At 43.2% G+C, this 15,172-nt stretch overlaps 1 protein-coding gene across 11 annotated transcripts in view; it reads right to left on the reverse strand.

Annotated features, from left to right (window-relative positions):
• The window catches only part of ATP6V0A4 (ATPase H+ transporting V0 subunit a4), an 84,523-nt gene that overhangs the window by 40,242 nt on the left and 29,109 nt on the right, over positions 1-15,172 (reverse strand). For all 11 annotated transcript variants that reach the window (XM_077850084.1, XM_077850083.1, XM_077850075.1 and 8 more), the window contains 8 exons: positions 14,254-14,379; positions 13,432-13,526; positions 12,063-12,189; positions 9,101-9,183; positions 8,463-8,556; positions 5,530-5,742; positions 2,029-2,179; positions 651-790 (listed from right to left, as the gene is read on the reverse strand). In XM_077850084.1, the coding sequence (XP_077706210.1) occupies positions 651-790; positions 2,029-2,179; positions 5,530-5,742; positions 8,463-8,556; positions 9,101-9,183; positions 12,063-12,189; positions 13,432-13,526; positions 14,254-14,379 (1,029 nt within the window). The remainder of the gene's footprint in view (positions 1-650; positions 791-2,028; positions 2,180-5,529; positions 5,743-8,462; positions 8,557-9,100; positions 9,184-12,062; positions 12,190-13,431; positions 13,527-14,253; positions 14,380-15,172) is intronic.

The raw sequence follows: 15,172 nt of genomic DNA on the forward strand, positions 1-15,172 counted from the left end.
GAGAGAGAATCCCAAGGAGCCTCCCCATTGACTGCAGAACCCAATGTGGGGCTTGATCCCAAGACTCTGAGATCATGACCTGAGCTGACATCAAGAGTTGAATGTCCAACTGGCTGCACGACCCAGGTGCCCCAGAAAAAATATCTGTGATATTTTAAGTGGGGGGAAAAAAAAAGGTAGCCACAAATTTATATGCACTATTTGATCCCAGTTTTTAAAAGTTATTTGTGTATAAGCACAGAAAAAAAATGGAAAGAAACATAAAAACATTAGTTGTGATTTTCTCTAGGTAAATTGTTGTATTTTCCCCCAATTTTTAAAATAAGCATACATTGCTTTTACAATCAAAGTGGGGGAGAAACTTAAAAATAAGATCAATGCCTTATCAAGCAGTATACAAAAAACAAAAATGCTGAAAGGAACCTCACCACACCAGCCAAAGCACTGAGCTTTGGGCAGGAATTTCTGTGTTGAATTGTGGTCCTCTTTTACTTTCTATCTTTTGCTTTTCCTAAAACATGTTATTTCTATGGTGAAAACAATATACACATTTTTCTTATTCTACTGATAACCTCAAGGAAATGAGGCAAGATATTCGATGGACTTTTTACTTACTTACTTACTTACTTATTTATTCGATGGACACCCACCTCATTGTTCGTCTTCTGGGAGAGCAAGTGTCTCTCATTAAGGACCATCCAAAGGGCTGCCAATAGCATCACAATCCCATGACCACAGTCTCCAAACATCACAGCAAACAGGAAGGGGAAAGTGATGATGGTATAGGGAGCTGTAGAGGTGAGATCCACAACAGCCTGAGTCCTTCCCATAGCCACTGGGTCCCCATCAAAGATCTATCATGTTCCATGACCCACAAGTTGGTCCCCTTGTATCTTTCTGATTCTGTCTTCCCTCCCCATCCCCGACCCCAACACTTGCTTAGCTCCCACATACACTAATTCATCAATAAATAAGCATTATTATTCCCCATTTGCAAACGAGCTGAATTTTGAAGCAGTTAAATGACTTGCCCAAGATCACAAAATTTAATGGGATTTAAAATCAGTTTTCTGGGGCACCTGGGTGGCTCAGTGGTTGAGCATCTGCCTTTGGCTCAGGTTGTGATCCTGGGGTCCTGAGATCAAGTCCCACATCAGGCTCCCCACAGAGAGCCTGCTTCTCCCTCTGCCTATGTCTCTGCCTCTCTCTGTGTCTCTCATGAATGAATAAAATCAATCAATCAATCAATCAATCAATCAATCCAGTTGTCTAGGGGTCCCTGGATGGCTAGTTGGTTAAGCATCCAACTCTTGATTTCGGCTCAGGTCATGATTCAGGAATGATGAGATCAAGCCCTGAGTTGGGCTAGCCATGGAGCCTAAGATTCTCTCTCTCCCTCTGCTCCCCTCCCCTCCTAAAAAAAATAAATAAGTAAAACCAGTTTTCAATCTGAGTGTTTTATATACCTTCTACCACCATTTTTTGTCTGTTTCTCCACCATTCACATGCACCATGCACCTCCAGCAGTTATCACAGGACACCTATGGGGTCCCTGTATTATAGGTCAGAAGATTAGGATAAAGGCTGGAGGAGAGCACTATGGACCACATGGATGAAAGGCATCTTGTCTACCCCTTTTATTTTACAAACCAGGCTCCTAATATCACACAGCTATGTCATTAAGAATCTAGTCTTCTCTCAGTCCTGTATGTTTCCATGTCACCACAAAACAGCTATGGCTCTGTGACGATGTTGTGAGATGACCCTCACTGAATTGGTAAGGGAAAAAAGAACTGAATTTGACTGCCCAATAAGGCTATGGTTTAAGGGAGAACAAGTGAAATCCTAACAAAGAACAAATATTTCACTACTCACCATTTATACGGGACAACACAGGGCATTAGGAAGCCAAACAGGATCTTAGTAATGTCACAGTTTTAAGCAATTCATCTCTGTCACCCCAGGGGTAAATCTTACCCAGTTTTCATTTTCAAGCTGCCCCATTATTCATTGCATCAGACCCTTTACCTGGGTTTATTTCCCGGTAACTGCCCACACCATATGCATCTACAATATTCTGGAAGCCAGCTGTGAATTTATTGGTCCTGTTAAATGTAGGAGGAGCTGTTTTGGATTGCACTGTAGTCAGGATGGGGACCATGGAGGAGCCACTTAGTTCCTACAAAAAACATTGACAAAAATGTAAGGAAGAGAGCTTTGTGTTGGGGGTCAGCACATGGATCTTAGTCCAATTTGCACCATCCCTTATAGGTGAACTCAGGACAATTTATTGACCTCTGTGAGACCCATGACCACATCTATATAAGTGAATACCTTCCTAATACTTACCTAATTTATCCCACAGGAGAATCATCAAGAGAGTAGAGTTCTGGCCATTTCCATTCTCCTGCTCCTGCAAATGCACCTGTTGTGCCCAGTTCTGGGTCCTTTACTTTTTCCATTCTCTCTACTCACTCCCTCAAAAGTTCATCCACTTTCCTAATTTTGCACCATTCTCCTGTCCAGGTTTCAAACTCTCATGTCTCAGTAACCCCACAAAATCCAAGAGCCTAAAACCAAATTCATCAATTTGTCCCAATGCCAAGTCCTCTTTTGGACTCACTGCTCCTTCATCAGACTCCCTTCTCCAGATCCCTGAACCTTTGGAAACGTCAGACGTGTACCTCTTCCTGGTTCAATCAAATATGTCATCAAATCTTGCTGATTGTACCTTTCAAATTCTTCTTCTTCTTGCTCCCATCTCCACCAGCTTAGCCCCAAGCTTTGCCATCCTCCTGTCTCTTACCCTTTCATTTATCCTATACTCCAGACAATGCAACATTTTGTTCATAAGATAAAACAGTACTGCTTCAGTCATGCGATGCTCCTAATCAAAAATCTTCAAAGGCTTCTGATTAACTAAAGAATGAAATCAAAACTCTTGAGTCTTGTAATCAAGACTTCTTTCCAATATTGACTTATACTCTCCCTTCACACCTTCACCCCCACTACTTCTGCATGGAAACCAGCCAACTCCCCTCCAGCCATCTTACCCAGGTATGAACCATTCCCAGGCTCACCCTCTAAGATCCCTCTGTTGGTTCTAAAGGCTAACAGCACTTACCATCCACACACTCAGTGGGACTTCGCACCAGCTAAGTTACTGCTCCTCCCAACACCATGAGGTCAGTATCAACTACCTATTAGCCCCACTTTACTGATGAGGAAATGAAGGTCCAGAAAGTTTAAGTAACTTCCCCTAGGTCACACAGCAAGTGGAGGTGTTCCTTACTCTATTGTTATCTGTCTTCATGGGTGTGATCGTGACCTCCTCCTTATGGGCAAGGACTGTGGCTGGTGTTTTGTTTTGTCTTGTTTTTAACATGCATCCCAGCAGCTCACATAATATCTAGCATACAGTAAGCATATTTTGCTTGTTCATGATGATGATAATGAAAGCTACCCCTCACACTTCTCATCTCCAACGTGCATGAGGGCTTCTACTTCAAAATAACGCTTTTGTTATTTCAGAGGGCTGAAGAAACTGCAGAAATAGTCCAAAGTAGGGGATCCCTGGGTGGCTTAGCAGTTTAGTGCCCACCTTTGGCCCAGGGTGTGATCCTGGAGTCCCAGGATCGAGTCCTGCATCAGGTTCCCTGCATGGAGCCTGCTTCTCCCTCTGCCTGTGTCTCTGCCTCTCTCTCTCTCTCTCTCTGTGTCTCTCACGAATAAATAAACAAAATATTTTTTAAAAAAAGAAAATAGTCCAAAGTAGTCTCATAGAAGTTTGACCCCCTTTATGATTACAGAATGACCCTGTTTAGTTCAGATCCCTGCAAAGGGACATTTCCTTGAAAGCTTGGTAGTTTTGTCCACACTGCACTGAAACATTTCTAAATGCAAACTGGATCATGTCACTCCAGCATGGGAATAAGATCAGACCCCAAACACCAGTAGAAAGTCCTTCTCATTCTTTAAACTGGCCACATCCTCTCTCTAGCCACTGACCTTCAGGTGAGCCTGTGCCACACACTCTTCTCCACCGCCGGTCACCTGCTCACCAACCACCCTTCCATGATTCAGTTCAGGCATCACTTCCTCTAGGAAGCACCCCCACCCTTCCCAACCTGGGTGACATGCTCTTTTTAAGTGCCTCATTTACATAGTTATTGGACTATCACATGGGGATATCCAAATCCTGTCTCCTGGCTCCAGGATCATGGTCAAGTTACTACTACTTTCTGTGCCTCAGTTTCCTCACTGTACAAGTGGGAGAAAGATAGCTCCTACCTCCTAGTCCAATCCCACCTCAAGGCCTTTACTTTCAGACCCTCCAGCCTGAAAGCTCACCCTCTTACCCCACCCACCTGCTCCTGCTCCAAGCCACCTGCTCAGAGAAGCCTTCTCCAGGAACAGACCTATAGCAGTATGGTAAGACCTACAATTCCAAGTGCCACTTTGGCATCTTCAAGTCTCACAGGGCCCCAAAAGCCAAACCATGAGTTCCTCTGCTCTCACCAGATTTGCCACCCACTGAGCAGGAAAGTCTCCCCACCCAGCTAGGTCTCCCATAGGCCAGACCAGCAGCACACTGCCTAGTCTTCCACCCCAGAAATGTATTCAAACACCCTATACATCTCCGCCCCCCCACACCATGAAACCAGGGCTCCTTCCCCTTGTGGGAGAGGCTGCCACCCATAGCCTTGGCTGGTTCATTCTGCTCCCAAGTGCAAGCCCCAAGTACAACCTCCATGTGGCCCTCTGTGGTGTGTTGTGTCCTCCTCCCCTGGGCTATAAGCATATGTGACTAATCAATTGCTGCCAGTCTCATGTGTCCGGTGGCAGGTGTTGTGTGCTTGGCCTTCTTGTACCATTTAGGCCAGAGTTTCCCTTCTTCACCAATAGGGTGAATAAGGGATCAGAACAAAGCATCCCTCCTCACCCCATTCTTTACCAACCCCATTTTATTTCACCACCATCGCTGCCTGAAATCATATTAGCTATGGACATGCTTATTTTCTGTCTTCCTTTCTATGAAGTCCATCAGAGTAGAGCCTTATTCTGTCTGCATAGCTCTAGATCTGTTCCTGGTGCACAGGGACCATCTGGAGAGGTGAATGATAAAGGCTGTGACATTAACTAGGGTACAGAGTGCTGAGCACAGCTGTGGGCACACAGAGAACACAGGTGTCTGGTTGTATTTCCAGCTAGACTGTGACCTTTGTGAGGGGAAGGACGGGCCTACCATCACAATGAATGTGGTATCCACAGTCATGACCAGCAGAGTAATCAGCACATCAGTGCTCAACATGCACTTGCTGAAGATCAAAGAAATGTTGACTATGTGTCAGAAAAAGTAGCTTCTAATAGGTGCTCAACACTGGATTAAGAACTCAAAGATGAAGGAGACAATCTTTGTTAAGTTCATGTGACGTAGGAAGCTGATAGCCTCCAAGTACCTGACACAGACAGGCTGCTGAGGCTGGATGTGACTCACCTGCCCTCTGCCCTGCTCCATCTGCCACTCACCATGCCTTGCTCTAATGCTCTCTTGATGCGCCCGGTGTCTGCCACCGGGAACCAGATCTCAGCGATGGCACACTGCTGGGTAACGTCAATGTTGCACATGTTCAGAATGTGGTAAATGGCCTTCATCTTCTGCACTTTAATGGCCCAGGAGTGCCAGTTGGCAGCTGCTTCTTGCAGGAGGCGCTGACGGTGAGATTCTGTCTGTGTTATGACCTGGATGGGAGCAACACACAGAGAAACAAGGAACACTCATGGAGAGCTCTAGCAATGTGGCAAAATGGAAGCCATTTGTGGCTTCTCCTGCTCTGGGCTCCCTCCTCTGGCCTGCAGCCCTCCTCCACCTTCAACCCTCATGAACAATTTATCTTCCCTTGTAAAGGTTAAAACCCTTGGGCAAAGATTGTATCTTCCTTTTCTTCTAAATTCCTTATAGTACTATTGTCGTGTACTGAATTGTGTCCCCAACAAAGATATGTTGAAGTCCTAACCCCTGGTAACTATGAATGTGACCTTATTTGGAAATCTGGTCTTTGCCGATATAATTAACATGAAGTCGGGATCCCTGGGTGGCGCAGCGGTTTGGTGCCTGCCTTTGGCCCAGGGCGGGATCCTGGAGACCCAGGATCGAAACCCACGTAGGGCTCCCGGTGCATGGAGCCTGCTTCTCCCTCTGCCTGTGTCTCTGCCTCTCTCTCTCTCCTTCTCTCTCTCTCTCTGTGACTATCATAAATAAATAAAAATTAAAAAAAAAAAAAAAGAAATTCAGACATCTGAGGGCACCTGGGTGGCTCAGCCGGTTAAGCATCTGATTCTTGGTCTTGATCTCAAGGTCATGAGTTCGAGCCCCATTTTGGACTCCATACTGTGCATGGAGCCTACTTTAAAAAAAAAAAAAAAAAAGGTGGGTTGGGGGAGAAATGTGGACATCTAGGCATGCAGAGAAGAATGCCTTGTGGGATTCAGGCAGAGACTGGAGGGAAGTATCTACAAACCTAGGAACACCAAAGATTGCCAACAACGACCAGAGGCTTGGGAGATGTCTTCTATTCAGGCTGCTATCATATATTACCATACTGGGTGGCTTAAACAATAAAAATTTTTCATAGTTCTGGAAGCTGGAATTTGAGATCAGAGTATATAGCATCATGGTTAGGTAAGAATCTTCTTTTGGGTTGCAGACTTCAAATTCTATCTCCACAAGGTAGAAGGGACAAGCAAGCTCTCTGGGGCCTCTTTTATAAGGGCACTAGTCCCATTCATGAGAGCTCCACCCTCATGACCTAATAACTTCCCAAAGGCCCCACCTTCAAAGAACATAGGAGTTAAACATTTTTAACATATCAGTTTGGGGGTGAGAGTGACACACATTCAGACCATAGCAGAACGCAAGGAAGAATCACTTCCTAGAGCCTTCAGAGGAAGTGTGGCTCTGCTGACAGTTTTTCAGACTCCAGAACTATTATCTTAAGCTACCCAGTTTATGGTAATTTGTTATAGCAGACTTAGGAAATTAATACATCTATCAAAATGCTTTACATATATGTCTTCAAGAAACAACAAGTGAATTAATGAAGGAGGGAATGGACAATTGTGCCCACAGAGTATTTAATGGAATTCATTTTTGTTTGGTGCTACCAGAGTGTACCTTTCTCAGCAACCTATACCGGTGGGTCCCCAGGTCATACTAAACAGGAGCATAAGTTTGGAATAATTTCTTTTCTTCACAAAGCTTTCATAAGACCTAGTATGGAGTATTTAGGGAAAGACTGTCAAGGGTAATTCCTTCAGAGAACCGGAGTCTCCTTGACAAGTGACAAAGAAAGAATAGAGGGGATTAAAGAAATTAAGCACAGATTTTTTTCTAGTAAGGCAAAAATGTCTATTATCCTGTTATGTAACATACACGCACTCACATGCCACATCTCTAAATATACTCCCTAAGGATCCAGAACCGTGCTAACAGCTGATACAATAGCCATATGCAGCCATTAATTTTTTAATTTAATTAAAATTAATTAAAAATAAAAATTCAGGGAGCACTTGGGTGGCTCAGTCCACTAAGCAACCAACTCTTGATTTTGGCTCAGGTATGACTTCAGGGTCATGAGATGGAGCCTTGTATCAGGTTCTGCATTGGGCATGGAGCCTGCTTAGGATTTTCTCTCTCTCTCCCTTTGTCCCTCCCCTCCAAGAAAAATAAAGAAAAAAAATTTTAAAAGAATAAAAATCCAATTCTTCAGTTGTACTAGGCATGTTTCAAGGGCTGCTTACGTGTGGCCCACAGCCACAGCAATGCACTGGCAGGTTAGATAACATGTCCACAGAAAGTTCTACAGGACAGTGCTCAGCTAGAAGCAATCTGATGCTGCTTTTGGGCAATCACTTTCAAGGCTTATTGAAGCGAGTGTTCCAATCATATAACTGTTGAGCACCACCCTGGATGACAACTGACTTTACAAAAGGGTATGAATTTGGGGTATGTTCCCATGGTGAATCTAGACTCACTCACTGGTTTTACAGAAGTAATTGGTCCACTCAAACAACTGGGTGAGGCAATGGAAAAAGAATCAGCTAGACTGGTTATTCAACTGAATTGGCGAGTTGGTTGTATCACAGATGGGGCCTAGGCCAGGCTTACAATAAAGGGCTCCTTTTATCAGGCTGGGGTGGCCACCCAAAAACTGACTGGGGCTGCGGTCAATTCTAAGCTCAGGCAGAGCAGTACTGACATTCAGAAGCAACACCTCCAACTTATTGAACACTGTTCTCTGATTACGAAATCTTCCACAGGGATCGTTGGAAGAACATAGCTAACATTCCAGCCAGCCTGGAATCCTGGAAGCCAGGGCCCTGGGACACAGGACTTACATGGAAATGGCAGACATGGGCCCTCTGCAGCCCCCATTCAGGTCATGGGCCCCAACTTCACTCACAGTGATTAAATCTTCCAGCTTCATGTTGACGCCAGCCAGCATCTCTCTGCGCTCTGCCGCAGGCTCTGGGCAGGGGTATATGGTGGCTCGAAACCTGTGTTTCATACATTCCAAAGGTCACAAGGGGGTTACCCCTGAAAAGCATTCCACACATCCTCTTCTGCTCAGCCATCGCTTGCTGACTTCGGTTAGATAACCATCTTTTTCTAGAATTATTGTCCCTTTGGCAGTTGGAAAATGAGCCCCAGTTCTAAGGGTTCCCGATGCATTGCTCTGCACTATTTAAATTCAAGCTAGGAGTCTATTCTATGAATAAACTTCATTCAAACCAAAGAACCTGTGAGCTTTTATGTAAATAAGACTACAGCTTGACTTGTCTCTTCTTCTCCCCAGAAGTCTTTTCTGCTCCTATTCCCACAGCTCTTGAAGATCAGTTGCATTTTTAACAATATCTAGTCATAAGCGGGAAAGTTTTTTTTTTTTTTTTTTTTTTTGCGGGAAAGTTGTTCTAAAATCCTAAGGGACCTCAAAGAAGCCACCAGTCAAGAGTACTCTGTCTCACACACCTTCTTCATGTGTGAAGTGACCCAAATCACTAAAGATTCGTGACCCACATCACTGATGAGAGAGCCTCTTACCCATCGCAGATCTTCCTGATTTTCTGCCTGAGTTGCTCTCCTTGATAAAATATGATGAATATGTTCTTTTTAATTTCTTCTTTCTGTAAAATCAGAACAGTAAAAAAACTATATACATATATAGTTCTTATATATATTATACAGATTATATAACATATGTAATAATATGTATATAATTTTTATATATTAAATTTTTTTATTTTTGATTATAACATAATAGTAATGTAAATTTGTGTTTTTAGATTTTAAAAAATTTAAAGATTACAACTGGGCAGCCCGGGTGGCTCAGTGGTTTAGTGCTGTCTTCAGCCCAGGGCATGATCCTGGAGACCCGGGATCGAGTCCCACATCAGGCTCCCCGCATGGAGCCTGCTTCTCCCTCTGCCTGTGTCTCTGCCTCTCTTTCTCTGTGTGTCTCTCATGAATAAATAAATAAAATCTTTAAAAAAAAAAAAAAAAAAGATTACAACTGGAGAGGTTCCTCGCTGGCTTACCTGGTAGAGCATGTAACTCTGGATCTCATGATTATGAGTTTGAGCCCCATATTGGGTAGAGAGAGTACTTAAAATCTTTTTTTATATTATTATTTATTTGAGAAAGAGGGTACACATGAGTTGGAGGGGCAGAGGGAGAAGCAGACTCCCCACTGAGCAGGGAGCCCAATGTGGGGCTCAATCCCAGAACCCGGGGATCATGGACTGAGCCAAAGGCAGATGCTTAACCGAGTCACCCATGGGCCCCAAAAACAAAACCTTAAAAATAATTACAACTGGAAAACTTCAGCTTCTCCCCGTTGATCTAAGTTTCATAATTCTTTATGGTTGAGGGCCAGGTCACTGAGACAGGCCAAGATAGCCTTAAGTGACAACCCCCTAACTGGTTACACCAGCCAGACCACAGCTGAGCCCATATTCATCTCTAACACTATATTTAAGAGGTGGGTTCATAAACAAGAAACCAAACAAAAGTGAGGAACCAGGATACTATAAGGCTTAAAATGAGAATAGCATAACTAGCTCACCAGAGTTAACTCATATACAATATTTACATTTCAAGGGTAAGTGAGGGTGTTCGATGTTTCACAAAGGTAAAGCCATGTCTAATTTCTGACTCTCTCTCTCATAGGAACACTGATTAAAATGCAATTCTAAAGTCCAAGTTTGACAATTCACAAGAAAGAACATGTATTTCACAAGCATATATGAAAATGTTCCAGCAAAGAAATGTGCTGTTTCGCTCTTATTTAGCTTAGGGTAAAGGGGGGTAAAGGTAAAATAATGAAATCCATTTTTGGAAAAGTTAAAACCAATCCACTGCACTCACTACCTACAACTCAGGGCATTGGAATCACGTACAGCCCACTGAGAAGCCATTTGTCAGGACCCATCAAGTGTCATGAAAATGCCCCACACCCTTTAAGCCAGCAATCCTATTTCCTTGAATTTACGTCTCACAAGTAATCCAAAAGAAAATAAAAATGACAAGCATGAAGATGCTCATCACAGTGTCTCTATTCTGGAGAAAAATTGGAAACAAAGCCCATAAGTAGATAGACGAGGTCACGTCTACACAATGGAAATCTTAGGCATCAATTAAAAAGATGATAAAAATGAATCGTCTCTTTGGCAGCTGCTCATGGGAGCTGAGAAGGGGTATTTAGGCTTTGGGGGGCTGCCTGCTTTACAGGATTTCCAAAGGTTTTGTCCAAAGATCCCTGAATCTCTCAGGTCTTCTTGTCCCCTAATCCACCAGAACCAGGAATCTTCTCTGACCTCCTGTCATCTGCTCAGTGACCTTCAAATATCAACAGGCTAATGTCATCTTTTCTCAGATGCCTACTGTATACAAATACTCTCTCTACATCATGATTATTACATATCAAAACATGGTGGTGGAAAGTGATGATTTCACATCCATTTTTAAAATAGTATCTATAAGGGACACATAGTGATATAGAGGTAAATTGTATTCTCTAAGATCAAGAGAAGAAAAAAAAAAAAGATTCCATGTTTATCATCACAACCTGCTCATGGCTTACAGATGAGAAAATACAAGAAAAAATAAGCTTTCTTCTCATTTTAAATTTCATCCAATTGTGAAATTGTTTTCCATGAAAGAAACTGAAAATTAATTTTTTCACCTCTATTCTGGAGAATATTACAACACTTAGAAATAAGCCCAATTTGGAATTAAAAAGCAAGCAGCTGGAACACCTGTGTGGCTCAGTGGTTGAGTGTTGGCTCAGGGTGTGACCCTGAGGTCCTGGGATCAAGTCCGCCATCGGGATCTGCATGGGGAGCCTGCTTCTCCCTCTGCCTATGTCTCTGCCTCTCTGTGTCTCTCATGAATAAATAAATAAAATCTTAAAAAAAAAAAAAAAAGATTGTAGGGCAACCTGCTGGTGCTCAGCAGTTCAGCATCAACCTCAGCCCAGGGTGTGATCCTGGAGACCCAGGATGGTGTCCCACATCAGGCTCCCAGCATGGAGCCTCCTTCTCTTTCTGCCTGTGTCTCTGCCCCTCTCTTTCTGTGTGTCTCTCATGAATGAATAAATAAAATCTTAAAAAAAAAAAAAAAAAGATTGTAGGTTTTCTTTTTACAAATTGGGGGGGAAGAGGGATCCCTGGGTGGCGCAGCGGTTTGGCGCCTGCCTTTGGCCCAGGGCGCGATCCTGGAGACCCGGGATCGAATCCCACGTTGGGCTCCCGGTGCATGGAGCCTGCTTCTCCCTCTGCCTGTGTCTCTGCCTCTCTCTCTCTCTCTCTCTCTCTCTCTGTGTGTGTGTGACTATCATAAATAAATAAAAATTAAAAAAAAAAAACAAATTGGGGGGAAGAGAAAAGAAAGGCAATAGATTCTAGGTTCACAGAACTGAAGATCCCCAGGCTCAGAGGAACCCCCTCCCCCCCATGAGGGCCCCAGGAAGCTGAGGAGAGAGTTCCCCATGGCCCCCAACACCCACCGTGACGGGATCCTCCAGAGTCGTGTCCATCTCACTGAACTTCAGGTAGATATTGCCTCGGCAAACTCTCCACAGCAGCCTCTCAAAGGAAGCCATCCGCTCCCGGTTAATCACCCCAGCCGTGAACCTGGGTGGTCACACAGGGAAATGCTGTTGAGGCTCAGGGAGTGGGGTGCAGGGAGAAGCCCCCAAGGATGTGAGGACGCGCCACCACGAGAGGAAGGCCCTCTTCCCCCTGAGCACAACTCAAGGACTCTGCTCTAGCTGCCAGGGGTCCCAAGGCCCTGTTGGCCTCCTGTTTCTTCTGATGTGTTGAGCACTCCTCAGTCACCCCGAAACAACACAGTCACTCCTTTACAAGTAGATGTAGGACAGCCTATCCATTATGGCTTCAGAGCTAAAGAAAGGAACTGTTCCAATTGCTCAACCCTGGGCTCTATGCATTTTTACAAATAATGTGCTAGAAGTGAGACATATATACCGATTTGGTTCATCTCTACTTTTAAAACCATCCAGGTGTCTAGATAATTTCCAATGGAAACTTTATATTAACTTTAAAACGGTTACTTTCATTGCTCTTTCACTTTCAACATATGCTAATCCTATATTACCTTCTGAGCAAGTATTTTCAATGAATATGCAACAATTTTACTTGGACATTGAATGAAATCCCACTGTTTTGAATCACCACACATTTTAACATATTAACTCCTTCCTGTGGTGGACGTGATCCTCTACCTACCTCATTTCTTTTTTTTTTTTTTTTTTTTAAGATTTTATTTATTTATTCATGACAGTCACACAGAGAGAGAGAGAGGCAGAGACATAGGCAGAGGGAGAAGCAGGCTCCATGCAGGGAGCCCGATGTGGGATTCGATCCCGGGTCTCCAGGATCGCACCCTGGGCCAAAGGCAGGCGCCAAACCGTTGCGCCACCCAGGGATCCCTAACTACCTCATTTCTAATTGCACTTCAAACAGCCAATTCAGAATCTATTTTATTACCATAACAGTATTTCCAAGAAAAGGAAGCAGAGAACAGTTGAGAAAACCCATCTAAATAATCCTTGCCACATCCTTCCTGCCTAGGAACAACACAAACATTGTATTCTTCAGACTCTGGGAATGTTAGTACTACCCTTTTGCTAATGGTGAACTATCTCCCACTCCACCAACCTGGAAAGGTTACCCTTGGGTTTATTATTGTGTAGAAGCCTATAATCATATGAAATAGCCCTCATTCCAGGGGTTTGTTCATTCATTCATTCGTTCATTCACTCACTTAAACCCTCAGGGAAATCTATCACACTCCAGGCACAGCTATGGACCAGAAACCCATCTACATGGGTTTCTGAGGATAGTCACACTAACCCCAGCTTTCCAGTCACATATGCAGGCACCGTTCTTAACTCCAGGAGACCAGAAGTGTCTTCCGTAAAGAAGTCATCAGCTAGGTTGGTTTCCGTCTGAAAGTCAAAAAACCACTGCTTTCTCTTAAACATATTTGAATTAGCTTAAAAGCTCCCTGTAAAAAAAAAAAAAAAAAAAAAAAAAAAAAAAAAAAAAAAAGCTCCCTGTATCTCAAAGGTTTGTCTTTTTTTTTTTTTTTTTTAAGATTTTATTTATTTGATGGAGCAAGAGAGTACAAACAGGGGGAGTGGCTAAGGCAGAGGGAGAAGTAGGCTCCCTATTTAGCAGGGAGCCCAATGTGGGGCTCAATCCAGGACCCTAAGATCATGACCTGAGCCCAAGGCAGACACTTCACTGGCTGAGCCACTCAGGCATCCCAGGTTTGTCAATTTTTTTTTTTTTTTTTTTTTTTGGTTTGTCAATTTTTAATGAAACTTTAATTTTCCACAAATAGTTACTAGAATTCAAAAAGTAGAGTGCTCCTTGCCAGATCAAAAATTTCCCAAATCCCAAATCTGCCCTAACTCACTGTCGTGCTTTGTTCTGACTTCCACTTCTATCTGAGTGTTCAGGGCACAAGCTTTCCAATGAGCACTGTAATATTTTTGTTTTAGTTCAAATTGGCACCATGTTTCACCCAGAATACCCTCCCCCTCACTAATGACCTTGGTATGGGGCAGAAACAAGAGTGATTTAGGCATATTCCAACCAGCCAGTGTTCAAAATGGACACTTGAGACTCTGTGGGTAAGATCCCTTTAATCAACAGTCCCCAGACAACAACCTCAAAGAAGTCCTGGGTTTTCTTCAGGAGATGTTTGAGTTCCGTCAGTTCTAGGAAACTTTTCTTCAAAGCCTGCTGGTTCTGGTTGGCTTCCTGCAATTCTCCTTCAAGTTTTTCTAGAAGAGTCTATGCAGAATGGAAAAAGAAGGGAAAGCAAGCAGACAGTGCTATGACACTTACTGCACATTCATCAATACAAATAACTAAATATAAGAGAAGAATTCAGTTTTTTGTAATGTAACTGGAAGTTGAGTGGCTGTCCCATCCAACTCAATAGGATTGTAAAACTATAAGGTAGATCCATTTGCATCCAATAGGGAAGATTTGAATACACTCTAGGGGGATGGAAATCAGCTTACTGAGGAAGCCAAGGCATTTCAGCAAATTGCATGTCTCTCCTCCATTTAAAACACTTGAAAAGGGAAGCTGGAATGAATTTACATGTCGAGAACCTCTTCTGCCTCAAACACACTGTAACGATGAAATAAAAAAAAAAAAAAAAAAGGAATCACTAGTTCTGGGTTGGAGTCTGGAGAACCAGGTACAAGCAAGTAAAAAGGGCTATCCAGAGAAGTGTGAACAGAACAAGGCCAGAAGACAAAAACAGAGGTAAAAAAAACAATCTTCCTTCCAAAATGAGCCTACAAAATGAGTAAGTATCAAGCATAAATCTAGTAAGAAAAATCACCATCAAGATCAACAATCAGAACACAAATTCACACTGGGTGAAATCATTTTTATGGAGAAGTCTGCAGGGAGCTTGATACAGGACTTGATACAGGATCCTAGGACCCTGGGATCACAATCTGAGAGGAAGGCAGACATTCAATCACTAAGCCACCCAGGTGGTCCCCCACTTTTTAAAGAGATTTGGTAAATAATTTAAAAATGTAAAAGCTCATTTCTCATTTATCCAAAT

This window comes from Canis aureus, chromosome 15, assembly GCF_053574225.1.
Source record: "Canis aureus isolate CA01 chromosome 15, VMU_Caureus_v.1.0, whole genome shotgun sequence".
Taxonomy (NCBI): Eukaryota; Metazoa; Chordata; class Mammalia; order Carnivora; family Canidae; genus Canis; species Canis aureus.